At 42.5% G+C, this 15,342-nt stretch overlaps 1 protein-coding gene across 1 annotated transcript; it reads left to right on the forward strand.

Annotated features, from left to right (window-relative positions):
• Positions 1–543: 543 nt before the first annotated feature.
• On the forward strand, positions 544–12,735 carry LOC145411700 (alpha-L-fucosidase-like). Its single transcript, XM_080281718.1, has 10 exons — positions 544–560; positions 984–1,007; positions 2,698–2,846; positions 4,198–4,446; positions 4,782–4,945; positions 6,538–6,739; positions 7,960–8,100; positions 9,209–9,371; positions 10,262–10,406; positions 12,625–12,735. Exons 1-10 carry the CDS (start codon positions 544–546, stop codon positions 12,733–12,735), a joined length of 1,365 nt encoding a protein of 454 aa, XP_080137844.1.
• The last annotated feature ends 2,607 nt before the right edge of the window (positions 12,736–15,342 follow it).

Raw genomic sequence — 15,342 nt, forward strand, 5'->3', positions numbered from 1 at the left:
GAGCTCCATCATGAGAATTTAAGTTACCCCTCAAAGCAGGTTCAGTTAACTCGGTTAAAGAATTCTGGGAACTCTCAAGAGTGGACACTAGACCAATTGACTGAATATTTAAAGACTCCTTTTTGTTCACATCACGCTGTCTCCTGAAACATCTCTCCGTAGTATGACCAAGCTTACTACAATAAGTACATTTTACTTTTCTGAAATCTAGAGGTGAAGCTGGTATTTACTTCCTGAGAAACATCATCTTTATTCTCTCTTTCCTGTTACCTGTACTCTGAGTAGAGGCAACGTACTTACTCTCAGCTTTCCTTTTTCTCTAGAATATCTCTTGTGAGTGAGAACATACTCATCAGCTAAAACTGCAGCATCAGACAAATTATCTATTCTTTTCTCATCAAGATATAGGCTTACATCTTTACTAATACACCTTTTGAAGTCCTCCAGCAAAATCATCTGCTTAAATTTGTCAAAATCAGAATCCACATTCTTAGAATTTAACCACTGCTCTAACAAATCTTCTTTGATTTTTGCATACTCAACATGGGATTGCTTATCTTGCTTGTATGTTGTCCTAAATTTTACTCTATAAGCTTCAGGAACAAGCTCATAGGCCTTAAGAATCAAGCTCTTAACTACATCATAATTATCAGACTGATCCTGAGGCAAAGATGCATAAGTTACTTGAGCTTTACCGGTGAGAACAGTTTGAAGGAGTACTGGCCAATACTCCTTAGGCCAATTAAAACCTGTAGCTACCCTCTCAAACAACTGAAAATACTTTGTTAAATCAGATTCATTAAAAGGAGGGACAAGTTTAACATTTTTAGCCACATCAAAATCATCAGAGCTAGATGATCCAGTTCCACCTTGTTTCATGCGATACTCATGGTCTGCCTGAATCCTGGCAAGTTCAATTTGAGCCTGAGCCTGTACCTGTGCTTCTTCAATACGAGCCTGAGATTCCGCCTCCTTAGCCTGAGACTCAGCCTCCTTAGCACGTGCTTGAAATTCAGCTTCCTTCACACGAGCCTCCTGCAGGGCTAGCTGTAACTTAGCTAATTCAATCTGCGTTTGCTCATTTGGAGGAGTTACATTAAACAAGCTTTTATTAATCATGCCAACAATTTGATCTTTAGAATGATGAGAGTGAACTGCAATTCCCAATTGTTGAGCAACAATCTTAAGTTCATTCTTTGTTCTGTTTTCTATATCACACACTGTTTGCACATTTGACAAAAAATCTTTGGCTTCATCAAGTGTAGTAATAGTAGACATCATGAATAAGTAACAGTCACAAAATATCAAGCAATATCCTTATGATAATATCCTGAATATCCTGAAATGAGGTCGCCAAATTTATGTTACGGAACAGAGAAAGATAATGTACACTTTAAGTGAGAATACTGAAAATCACTACTGTCCCGTAAAGTTCCAGGTTCAAAACAAAAGAGTTAGGTAAAATTACAAGTTAAAGTTTAATGCACATACTAACAACAAAACATTCAGAACTCATAAGGATAATGTAATGGCAAATAAACAGGTCAAATATATGGTTAACTGCAATAGCCTCTATTAACACGAAATTAGCAAGAGTAAATTTATCTAAGTCAGCCCTGATGAAATGAGATACCAGATAATACTCAGTGAATGCCAGATAAATAATTACAGATACAAACTATTATCAAAAATGACTGACATAAAGAACCCCACACGAATTACAAAAACTTCACTAGGCCTACAAATTAAACTTATGCTATACAGTACAAGAAAAAATGCAACAACAGTTATACTCAAATTACACACAGCTGCTAGATGGTTGGAGACTTCTTGAGCACTCACAATAATAATATCTGTACAGGGGAGGACAGAGATGTGAACAAAATGAGGAGCAGATCTAAGTGGCAATGATGCAGAGACTGAGCTCATTATATAGGGGCCAGGAGAGCTTGATACAACTTGTAATGAGGACGCGCAAATGAAGCCATGGGGACAAAGAGATGACAATCCCGCAAAGTATAACAGAGATGTCGACTTACTCTACTATAACGGTAGAAGGGGGGAACTGAGGCAGAACACGCTCGTGATCAAACATGCAGCATACTGTGCGTTAAAATTACACAAAGGATGATGAAATCATAGGCTATGTAACAGTGGCTTTAGAGATTCTGTGATATCTCTTCCACAGTTGTATGTTCTACACAGTATACCTCAATTCCTCTTATGCCTTATCGGAGCAGACCATGTTGGTAGTAGAAATATATCAGTAACGCAACATAGAAGATGAAGTTGTAATTGTCAAAATAAATCGCCAAGAAGAAGGTGCTACAAAGCCTACAATGCTACTCAGAATACGGCCTCGATTACCGAATACAGTAGCAACAATCTGCACGTAAAGCATCCTCTGAGGAAAGTATCCGTTCAAATAAGGTAGTCTCTTGAACTTGTATCTTAGTGGTTAATGAGATTTGATTAACAGCGATGATTTCTCTTTGTCTGAGGGTTCGATGGTTTACTCTGGTTGGCATACAACATAACTTTGGCTGAAGGTTCAGCGATCGCATTCAGCTGGGCCACATAACACCTATATTTGATACCGAAGGCTTCTCCATTGGATAAAACTTAGGATGTTAATGTTTTTCGCACTTCACCATACCCCAACCACCCCATATTCCTCTCTGTCCACCCAGGAGTGACCCAGGGTGAGTACAAGCCCACGTGGGAGTCCCTGGACACACGACCGCTGCCCTCGTGGTACGATGAGGCCAAAATTGGCATCTTCCTGCACTGGGGCGTGTTCTCTGTGCCATCATTTGGTTCAGCGTGGTTCTGGGAGTACTGGCAAGGTGAGTGAACACAAAACTGAACAAGAAGAGCATTCAGAGTCTGCAACACCCGCGCCTCCCAAATGATCTTAGATTCCTCAGATGAAAATAAACCGGCCATGGTAAAGGCGTGGACAGTGAACACTGATATTTTTTGTTTGTCTTTACACTTAACATATTTATAAAATCTGCCGTTTATGACTTCTGCGATGTACTGTTTACAGACGCAAGTAAGACTATAGGCTAGATAACTTTAGCGGTCGATTATTAAATTTATCGGGTGAACGCCAAACTATTTTACTTTGGCGAACTTGTGACTTGTTTTAAATCTGGCGAGTGATCACACGAGATTTCCCTACTGGGAAACCTCTGAGGCTTGAGGATGAAAGGAAGGTTTTGCTTTGGAAATTTACGGTGTTGGCGCAAAATAAACCGCTCGCACATAGCGCCATCGCATGTTGGTACGGTCCAACGCGTCACAAAAACCGGTAAAACAGATGCCTTCACTCCCACAAGCCTCACCAAACATCCCTTGGGAATGACCACACCTCCCTCTGTTTCTATCCGCTTACACGTTACGGGGGGAAGAGTCGTATCAGATGACCTTGTCTGCTTAATATTAACATGACGAGGACATCTTATTGTGGCTTATTATTTCCATCTACTGACTATACTTCCCCTGTTTCCATCCACACACACGTTCAATCAGTACAGTTTTGAAGGATGATCATATCTTGCACCGATTTACGTCGTGTCAGTAAAGACTTAATTAGAGAGTGTGTGTTAATACTGGTGCAACTCTGTTTGCTTGATGTTAGGCTATTTAATATACCTACAGTATATAATTATATGAAGTACTCGTATTTTAAAATCTCAGTCCAGTAAAGTTTCTTTTAGTTCCAGAGGAGGCGACAATTGACATATGGTATAGATTTCGTAAGATGTTTGATCACTCGTCGTAAATTACTGATCATTCTGATATGAAACTTTACTACCCATGTATTTTGCTGTCTTGGCTAAGCGTGGGTGAGATGACGGGAAGGGGCTGCAGGGAATAATATGTCTTCTTGATCTGTGTGTGTGTGTGTGTGTGTGTGTGTGTGTGTCCGGTCAGCAGAGGGCAAGAAAGATGATAGAAGAATAAAAAATGTTGGTCATCTACCATCACCTACAGGTAACTGCTGGTTGAAACGTCAGTGTACACCATTTGTCACCGAAATTGGCAGCAGAATCCTGCATGTCATCTTAATGGAGAAAATATCCCCTTCAACTGCCCTCATGTTAGTTATAAGCTAACTTTTTTAGTTTTTCTGGTAACCTACATTTCTGCTGATTTAGCTTTACTTTGTATGTTTGATTTCACCTCAAACAGGCAGCAAGGACCCCGATTATGTCAACTTTATGGAGAGCAACTACCGCCCCAACTTCACCTATCAGGACTTCGCGCCACAGTTCACGGCCGAATTCTACGACCCTGTGCAGTGGGCCAAGGTGTTCAACGCGTCCGGTGCTCGCTACGTCGTGCTCACCAGCAAGCACCACGAGGGGTTCACCAACTGGCCTTCAAAGTATTCCTGGAATTGGAACAGCATGGATGTGGGGCCGAAGAGAGACCTGTTGGGTGAGTAAGATGTTGCAAGATCCAGAATACTTGAGATGTTGTTGTTGCAGACTTGCAGGCCATATTCTCGTTAGCAATCATATATTTCGTAGAGCCTCTTCCGGGACTGTTTATTTCCCAAACTATACCAAGATATTCTCTTGTTTATTTAAATCTACTTAAGGTGTGAGAGGCAAAAGATTTTACTAAGGAAGAAGTGCAGTATTACGAAATGTCGTAAACCAACGAGAATACGGCTCATTGTAAACGTTCACCGATCTAATTTAAGGCAGTGAACACTATACTGAGAAATGTCATATGAAATGTGTGTTAATATCTTCTCATTTTCTGTCCAGGGGATCTAGCCGACGCGATAAGGAAGACGACGCCCAACATCCACTTTGGTCTGTACCACTCCCTCTTCGAGTGGTTCAACCCGCTCTACCTGCAGGACAAGCATAACAGCTTCTCCACCAACCACTTTGTCCTCGGCAAGACCATGGCAGAGTTGTATGAGCTGGTGAGTTCGACAGTTCTTATTGTTTCGATGCATGGATCAGTTACTCTAATCATTCTCTCATTCATTTACCCATTCATTCACTCACTCGATTGTCATTAGCTCTGTGTAATCAGTCAGCCAGTCAATTAGTCAGCTGTCATTTTCTCTGCTGTTACGCTGCCAAGGTCAGTTTATAGATTGCTTATCAATCCTGCAAAGCAAGATGGCATCATTATCGGCAACGCGTCCTATACCTTTGCCCTAGACTTGTGTGTGTGTGTGTGTGTGTGTGTGTGTGTGTGTGTGTGTGTGTGTGTGTGTGTGTGTGTGTGTGTGTGTGCGTGCGTGCGTGCGTGCGTGCGTGCGCGTGCGTGCGTGCGTGCGTGTGTGTGTGTGTGTGTGTGTGTGTGTGTGCGTGCGTGCGTGCGTGCGTGCGCGCGCGCTTTAATTCCTGCTTGGCTGTTTGATGGATTTTAATGAAGCTTCCCAGGTGAGTTCGTTGGATTCTGGGAAAGGTTTTCTACTATGTACAGTTTTTCAAACATGATTTCTAGGGGGCGTCAGCCCTCCTCAGCAAATTAAAAACTCAAAGAATTTGTGAAAGGAATTCTGATATGGCTTTGACATCTTGGTACATGTTGTACAATGGACTCTTATCAGTAATGCGGTTTTTGGGGAACTTGGCCCTCTTAGTGATTCTTTGAGGGGTCAGCCTTCCTCCGAAAAATAACGATCAGAAGTAGGGAAAAGTGAGCATATAGATGTCAACGAAATCGGCAGCCATATCGTAGGATTGGGTATGCAGTGTCATTGTTTTTTCTGATTGCACAGGAGCTGTACATTATTGGCATCTGAAGGACCTGGGCCACCCCCCACCTTGTCATCTCACAGGACAGGGCCACCCCCCTCCCTCTTCTGGAATACTAAGTCGTGTTTAAATTCATTGAGCCTGGAAGTCCCTGGTCTAGATAGGTTAAAAAGAGGAGTGTCTTTTCATTATACTAGTGACAGTTTTTAAGATCACTCAAATATCACTTTCGACTTCATATCCCCAGGAGGACCAATATTTCTCCCATTGTCCAGTACCCTTTCTCATACCTCCCTGTACTTCTTGTGTCACCCAGTACTCCTCCAAATACCTCCCTTCATCATTATCACCTCCCAGTACTCTGATTACTTAGTACCCCTCTTAACACCTCCAGTTACTCGTATATCCAATACTCTTTCTGTTATCTCCCAGTACTTTTTTAATCACCCAGTAGCCCATTGCAGTTCCAGTACTTCTCTAATCATCCAGTTCCCCTCCTAACACCTCTCAGCACTCCTCTAATTATCCAGTAGCCATCCTAACACCTCCTAGTACTCCTCTAACCAGTACTGGAGAGGGACGCCTTCAAGTACTGGCAGCGTTCTCAGCTTCCCGGCTGTGCTAATGTCCCTCGTGTCTCTCTATATCCCCCAAAAGGAGAGTGGTGGGCTGCAGAAGGACAGCTTCAGCCTGCAGTCCACCAGTTCCACGTTCAGATGAGAAAGGGGCAAAATCAGCAACAAATACGACGAGGACGACGACGAGGACGACGACAGTTCCTTTAATCATCTTCCATCATCCTCAGGTAGAAGAGTATGAGCCTGAAGTGATTTGGTCTGACGGTGACTGGGAGGCTCAGGACTGGTACTGGAACTCCACCGTGTTTCTGGCGTGGTTGTTCAACTCTTCCCCGGTGAAGGACTCTGTGGTGGTCAACGACAGATGGGGCATCAGCGTCACTTGCAAACACGGGTCTTTTTTCACCTGCGCTGATAGATACAATCCAGGTGAGAAGACACACTACTTTCACAGTTTCTTTGATATTCGTGTGCGGTTTTTCAGATTTCGTTTTGTCTAAGAATGATGCTTGCTGAAATGTACAATGTTTTACAGTACTGCACCTTGAGTACTATCCATGGCTTTTCACCATCAAAAACCTTTGATGACAAATGAAGGTTGTACGGAATATTCTATCAGTTTGATTTTTTAGGTTAAGTGTTAAAGTAAGCAGCCGCATTTAGCCAGTATTTGTTTCCATTCATGGCTGGAAGTAAAAAAAAAAAAAAAAAAAATGAGGTGACCAGGGGGTGCCCAAGCCTGATTATGGGATAGTCCAGGGACAGTACGCTAAGAGAGTTAGGAGCATTTTTCGAAAGTTTCGGGTGGCCACTGGGGTGACCAGAAACATATACAGGGTTTTCAATGTCACTCGGGCAATCCCACTGGCTACGTCACTGCTCCTCCAGTCCGATGCCACTAGTTTTATGCTGTTATAAAACCCGCGTGTCCTGGTGTCATAAATTCCATAGCCAGACGACCACAAGTTCCCTCAGACGAATAGCCTTACGTCCTTGTCAGTTTCTTATTCCGTATAACCTTTTCATTCCTAATGGTGTAAGTGGTCTCTAAGCCCGTTGCTCACTGGTAGCTTCTTAGTCATTCAGTTTGGTAGGTGTATTGCCTGTATTGAGTAAGTGTGGTCTCAAGGTTGTGTTGTGTGTCTTCAGGTAGTTAATAATCATCTACAGATTTCGCCAGTATGTCTGCGTCTTACGCCTGCCTGATTGATGCACAGGTATTTGTCTTGACTTTCTTGGAACTCTAGGCATCACGTGTGGACTCAAGAACAAGGATCAGTATTGCCAATAAGAGTTAAATTTGCCACTATACCTGTGGGCTAATGAAAATTACGACAGCTCACCATTCGAAAGAAAGAAAAGAGCTAACTTGGCCAAAGAAGACCGGGATGAGAAGGGACACTGTGAGAGAAAATTGTAGCAAAGGTGATATACTGAAGAGTTGATGTTCCCTTCTTTTCTTGATGAAGAATACATAATTATATAAGCATCTTGATTAAGCTGTTATTGTTTAAAGATCCGTCACAACCCATAGCTGTTGATCATTTACATTTGACAGATTTGCTCACTTTTTTTTGCAACCCCGACTAACTAAGCCCTATTCTATTTTGCGTCCCCAACCCACATTGCATCCCTGTTCCCCATTGCAGGGGTGTTGCAGGAGCACAAGTGGGAAAACGCCATGACGCTGGACACGGCAGCGTGGGTGTACCGACGCGAGGCCACTGTGGGCGACTACCTCACCATCCACGACCTCCTCACCACACTTGCGCAGACCATCAGCTGCGGAGGTCAGTTTAACTCTCATGTGTGTTAGCCATCTATACCCATTTTACTCCTACTGAGCCGATATTCCCATCTCTCCATGTTGAATAATGAGTTATAATAAGGGATTAACCGTAGCATAACGCCAGTGACGATATAGAAAAGGATGCAGAGCTATGATATGGTCTGATTCTTCCACTAAACTACGCGAAGTAGCTGCAGAAGGGCAAAACTCTGGACTAGGTTAAGGTAAAAGGACAATAGTACAGTGCTGCCTGTCTCTGTCTTCTCCAAAAGGTAGTCTCAACAAATGCATCTCTAGGCACTGTTTTCCCCCATCACCCTTCCACTTTCTCACTCCCTCTGTTTCTTTACGTAAATCTTCTTTCTACTGTCTTTGGTTCTTTTTGCGTCCTCTTCATACTTCCGGTGTTTCTTTATGTCGTCTCTGTTTCTCTCTGCTGCTTCTGTTTATGTTTCCTCTGTTTCTTTTTACCTCTATTTCCATCTGCTGCTTCTGTTTCATTCTACTTCCACTGTGTCTTTCCGTGTTTTCTGTTTCTTTCTGCTGCCTCCGTGTCTCTCTGCTTCCTCAGTTTCTACTTCCTCTGTTTCATTCTACTTCTTCTGTTTCGTTCTACTTTTTCTGTTTCTTTGCACTTCCTCTGTTTTTTTCCGCCTCCGCAGTTTCCTTCTGCTACCCCTTTTTTTTTTCTGCTGCCTCTTTCTGCTTCACCTGTTTCTATGTGCTACCTCTGTTTTTTCTGATATCTCCGTTTTTTTTCTGCTGTTTTCGTTTCATTCTGCTTCCTCTGTTTCTTTCTGTCTTCCCTACTTCTTTCTACTGTCTCTAATCCTTTCAGCTACTTTTTCATCCAAGACCTTCCGACCATACTGGCTCAGACGACTAGCTGTGAAGGTAAGTTAATTTCTTAATTTCAGTGATTTACTTGTAGGTGCCTAAAGGTATAGCTCATAACCAGTGTTTCGCGCCTAGCTAATGTGCTGTGGCAGTTACTTGTGTGCTGTAATGTTCCCTGTAAAAATATATAAATTAACGGATAGATAACTAACTAAATTAATAAATAGATAACACAAAATAGGGTAACAGCTAAATCGGTTGTCATCATTTAGGTAATATACTGATCAACGTGGGTCCCACTCACGACGGCCGCATCCCACCCATCATGGAGGAACGACTGAGGCAGCTGGGGGCCTGGCTGGAGATCAACGGGGCGGCTGTATATGAGACCAAACCATGGGCTTACCAGAACGACACGCTTACCGAGGGAGTGTGGTGAGTTTGGAGGGAAATATGTTAATGGATCTTGTGGGAAAATGCATTTCATAACGTAGTTTGTTGTTGTTGTTGCTTACCCGCTGTCTGTCTGGCCAGGCAGACTCAACTACAGGCAAGCAACTGTTTCTGTGGGGCCGTCCTACAGGTACAGTTCAGTACACACACACACACACACACACACACACACACACTGTATAAGAATCTGGCTCCCGCATGTGGTAGACAGCGCCTTACCAGGGCAGGATCATAGTCTTTCCTACGTCGAGGTACAGGGAAAATAAGATTTTGCTCCTGAGTGGACATTGTAGCTACTCCACTCAACGTGCAAAGCGCCAGTGCGCGTAGGCTCTCCGACAAACACTGATAAAGTGCAAAGTGAAACATCATTATGGAGGGATGAATAAAGATAATTGAATATGTACCGAATGACAGATTGATTGAAACAGAGAGGTATATGGATACTGATATAATAAACGGCGAAAAATAGATAATTATAGAGAAAAAATGATTACCAACTTGATCTGAAAGGCTGATAGATAATTATAGAGAAAAAGGATGATTAACAACTTAATCTATTCCTTAGATACATCGAAAACAGTGACCACGTATACGCCAAGCATGGTGAACTGGCCACACAGTGAGTGGTAGATAGACAGATATTGATATAGGCAGGCAGATAATTGTTTAGAGATAATTCCAGATATAAAGATAACTAATTACTTGGTCTGATCTGCAGGTACACTGAATCAGCGACCAAGTGTACGCATTGATCTTGAACTGGCCACACATTGAAAGAAGGTACATGTAGATAATTATATAGACAGAGAGAGAATTTTTTAGAGATAATTATAGAGAAAAGGTAACGGATTACTTGACCTATTCTACAGGTACACAGAAAACAGTGAGCACGTATACGCTTTTGTGCTTAACTGGCCAGACAATGACAAACTCCAATTAGCAACCATCGTTACCAGTTCGGCCTCCAAGATTACCATGCTGGGTTACGAAGGCGAGCTGTCATCTTTCCTAGAGGTGAGAAAGGGTTCCAGCCTTCATATCAGCATCAAAGGCATTGTTATCTTTACTTATCCTCCTCGTCTTCGTTGTCGTTATCGTCGTCATCTTAACCTCTAATTATTATCATTCAAGCTTTCGTCATTATCGTTCTAATTCTATGTTTGTGTCACTGTCATTGTAACCCTGTTTTGTCATAATTCGTATACTCTGTCATCATCATCAGCATCTTAACTTTTCATTATTATCATTCTAGGTTGCATCATCGTCCTTCTAATTCTATATCAGTCTCATTAGGGTCATTATAACCTCTTAAGATTCCTAAAGTAATAGAGATAATGATGATGATGATCACGATGATACTACTACTGATACTACTACTAATGCTACGACTACTAATACTACTACTACAATTATTAATAATAACTAATAATAATGATAATAATAATAATGAAAAATGATGATGATAATAGTAATATTAATAATAATAGTAATAATAGCGTTTTCAGTTAAACTTCGTTTTTTATGGTCATTGGTGTTTCTTTTAGGCTGTCACCATACTCTTTTGTTCAGCCGAGAGAAATCATAGGATTCATAGTGGTTAAGTAATGAAACAGCTCTTTCCGCATTACTCCTTTCGGGGTGTAGGGGTCCTGGGCAGGCTCCTGTTTATTATGTATGTTCGTATCGTTTATAAAGGCTTCGGTATGTTTGCATGCGTCGCCCTTGGTCACCTAATTGCGGCTCTCCATGATGCTTGATCTCTGGCAGCCTCCCTATTCAGTCCCTTATTCCTGAGGTCAAACTCTATGAGCTCATGCCAGGTCTTCGGTCTGCCTCCGCATCCTTACCTCCGATGTTTACAGTTCTCACCTTCCGCACCTAATTGTCATCCTCCATCCTTTCAACATGACCAGGCCATCTTAATCTACCCTTCCTCATCACACCACCAATATACTCCAGTCCCATCCTTCCTCTCAACTCTTAAATTGTAATCCTAGCCCCCCAGGCCTGGTAAGGAAACACTACACATCCATGTAATCCTTGTCATTTCTGTGCGTTTGAGCCTACGAATATCCTTTTCCTTTACTGCCTAGGTCACACTACCATACAGCATTACACTCCAAACACATACCGCATACAAAAATCCCATAGCATGGAGGTAGAGCCCTCTCAGAATCAGAAGAGACAACAGTTCCCTGAACTTTCTCCAACCATGTCTTTCACCAGCCACAGCACGTCACATGTCTCCCACATAACTTTTCACGCACTCGGGAGACTCGTCAGTAGATCAGTCCCTTCTTGCCTGACAATCTTTGCATGCTCCTTCCGACACCCTACACACAAGAAATCAGCATTGTGCACCTGCTTATCACAAACACTGCGTAAGATGCAGTTACTTCCCACACCCTTGTGGGAAAGCGCACATGGCCACTCTACCTCTGCTTTGACAGTGCCACCACCGGCCCTAGATATCATCACTTTAGTTTTATCCACATTTATTCAAACCCTTGTGAACCATTCCGTCTCTCCAACTCGTCAATCTTTCCTCCTCCTCCTCCTTTTTATTCTCTGCAATCAACACCAAGTCCTGAATTTTAAGCCCTTCACTCTGATGTCGTAAGTTATATTCTAGTGTTGCCAGTGTCATAAGTTATGCTCTAGTCTTGGTGATGTCGTAAGTTATATTCTAGTTTTGCCGATGTCATATGATATATTCTAGTCTTGCCGATGTTGTAAGTTACATGCTAGTCTTTTCACCACCAGAAGTGCTTATTCGGCTTATGGTTTACATTTGAACTGGAGGGATTTGATGTAGCCCTCAGTAATTTCTTCAATACTAGAGTTCTGCCCTAACGTGAATAAAATTGGGAGAGAACTAGAAACAGAAAATACGTTATCGGATTAGAAGATTTAAGGGTAGCTGGCTGAAACAGCACCCCTATTGGCATTACGTGATTCAAAAAGCCTCCCATCTCCTCTTAGGGATTGTAACAGACTCTCAGAGAAACAATCCTTCACCGCTGACTTGGTTCTTGTGCCTTTTGACCAGGGAATTTTAAAATAAGTATGTCTTTAATTCTACTGTAGTAAGGAACGCAAGAACGGAAAAATACAAATACTTAAGGAATATAAATATAATTTAGGATTAATTTGTGTTAGACTTGAAAAGGGAAACGACGCTGTTCTCTTCACCTGCAGCTGGTCTTGATGATGCACCGTTTCTCCATGACAGTTTGAATCCGCCGCTGACGCCGGCGCGGTAGAGATCACCTTCCCACCCATGTCCAGGGTGACCAGTCAATGGGTCTGGGTCCTCGACATGACCGGCGTTGACCCTGCGTAATATTTCCCAAGCGGTGTTGGACAGGGTCGCCTTCATGTGGTAGTGGTGATATTACCAGGCGATGGAGTTGCCCGGCCATATAAACGACCCTCAGCTCCCTCCCAATCCCCCAAATAGAGGAAGGTGGATTGGATTGCAGGATACGAATGATTTAGCATGCACTCAGCCAGATTCACGTTCAGATGTGCTTAGGACCACCACCACAACAACAACATTCCACAATCAACACCCCATCTCACATAACTCGTCACAGGCACAACTTGGCTAAACAGCTTTTCCAGGTGCGGGTATAATTCTTCCATATAAACAGTTCTCTGCATTGTGAACCGTTCCAATGTTAAATCTGTCTGAATAAATTTGTCTGGAGATAGCTGGAGTATAAATTACGTCGTTATGCTGAAGGGGATCATATACTGTTTTCATCTGACGCAACTGTGGTACTTTCACAACTCATAAGTCGTGGTTACAGGAAATTCGACGAACCTTAGGTAAGAGGTAGGAACGAGTCTCCTTGGTTATTAGTCAAATCAACCCTCCAGTCTGACTACACCTGACCATCAGTTGAGCTGAAAGGGGTTACGGATCTTTGTCAGATGAAAACAAACTGATTAATATCTGGCTACAATGTAAATAACTCTGCCCCGACTCCATTTCTTTTCATTTTTTTTTTCTTAGTCGCCCGACTGTAGACATAGGCTTAGCAGGCCATTCACTGAGGCCCAGTAATCCTACGTGCCACATGCATCCACATGTCACCATTTCTGTGCTGCTTACCCACCGTCCGTATTGAATATATGCTAAGGCTGTCTCATACATGGACATTCATCTAAGAAGGTTGGATAAAAATCACACACTTGAACGACAATGTATAGTTAGCCAACAAGAATTTTAAAATAAAAGTCAGGTATGGCTTTGTATATATATATATATATATATATATATATATATATATATATATATATATATATATATATATATATATATATATACTGTATATATATACTGTATGGAGAGAGAGAGAGAGAGAGAGAGAGAGAGAGAAACATCATTCACGTGAGCGTAAAGTTATGCAGAAGGAATGCTCTACTGAATGTCTATTTGGTGAAGCCTAGTATATGAGGTTATGCCTGTGGGTGATTCTATACTGAGTGACAAACCAAATGGTTTCCTGTACACCAGGAGATCATTTACTACGCTAGGTGGTAACCATATAACCAAATTTTGGCGCCTGGTGGTTTAGTGGGTAATTACCGCACTCCAGTCGGATTGAGCCGGTGAAGGTTTATATCCAAGGGGTGGTTGGGGTTGCTCACGTAATGCCATTCAGGGATGAGCGAGGCTGGTCACTCAGATCTTAAATGTCAGGACCAACTAGCCTAGACCCCGGCTCCTGCGCTCCTCATGGGGCAACGTAGGATTGGATGATGGATGGATGGATTAAAAAATCGTCTACCGAGGTAGATATATTTCACGTAAGTGCTTTGAATTATTATTATTATTATTATTATTATTATTATTTATTATTATTATTATTATTATTATTATTATTATTATTATTATTATTATTGACTCAATCAGATACGTTTATGTGAAGCTACAGATCGTGGTGAATGTTTATGGCATATCCGATAGAGCAAGGATTCCGGGGGCTTCAGTGATGAATGAATGGAAGCGTGGCCCATTGGACTGGGCAAATTTGGGCTGTCTGGACATTGCTACTCCTCACCCTGCCCTAGGGTGGGAAAGGAGGCCCGGATGATGATGCTGATGATAATGTTGATGATGATGATGATGATTATTGTTATTAGTCAAAGCCCCAGCCTCATCTGAATGTGAACCCAGTGGACTGCAGGCTGAAGTTACCCATCTGGAGTCCACCATTCTCCTTTAGGGTATAGGGAAGCGTGTTGTGGATGTTTTATGACCAGGCAGCGGAGCCACCCAGTCATATCCGTGCCACCCGGTGAAGGCTTCCCTCTCCAGCCTCTGAAATAATGGTCAACGTAGTATTCAGGACTGGCACTTCTCGACGTTCATAAAGCAGCCATTACGTATCGATATCTGTGGTCCAGACCGTCAATACGCTTTATGATAAATTTGTAGGAGGTTAAAGATGATTTGGCTCTATTTTCTTGGAACTCCTGCATCTCAAAATTTACCACTGCGGTCCTGTTTCACTGGTCAAGTAGGTGTTGGAAAGGTGCGCCTTCACGTGGTGTCATTACCCGGTATTAGAAAGATCCCTCGGTTTCCTCTCTATCCCCCCAAAAAAGAGGATGCTGGACCGGAGGAGGAGGACAGCTTCAGCCTGCAGTTCATTAGGTTCATATTTCAGCTGAACCTAGGGCTTTAATTACTACTACTGTCATGGCCCAAACCTACAACATACACGAGGAAACAGGTGTAACGTGCCGGATAAATCACCTGAGAAAATATGTTATGAAATCTCTAAAGCCTCTTAGAATACGGCCACTTGTTTAGATTCTTCTTGACCCTACTCTCTCTCTCTCTCTCTCTCTCTCTCTCTCTCCACCACCACCACCACCTCTGCAGAGCCAGGTCAAAAGCGCCACACTCTCACCCTTCCCATATATAGACACTCTTCCC

Source organism: Coenobita brevimanus, chromosome 90 (genome assembly GCF_032717465.1).
Source record: "Coenobita brevimanus isolate Jiangsu-jjx chromosome 90, ASM3271746v2, whole genome shotgun sequence".
In the NCBI taxonomy this organism is placed as follows: Eukaryota; Metazoa; Arthropoda; class Malacostraca; order Decapoda; family Coenobitidae; genus Coenobita; species Coenobita brevimanus.

Coding starts and splice junctions, on each gene's coding strand:
- LOC145411700 (XM_080281718.1), top strand. Junction 4,946..6,537: donor TGGCAGAGTTGTATGAGCTG/GTGAGTTCGACA, acceptor CATCATCCTCAG/GTAGAAGAGTATGAGCCTGA. Junction 6,740..7,959: donor CGCTGATAGATACAATCCAG/GTGAGAAGACAC, acceptor TCCCCATTGCAG/GGGTGTTGCAGGAGCACAAG.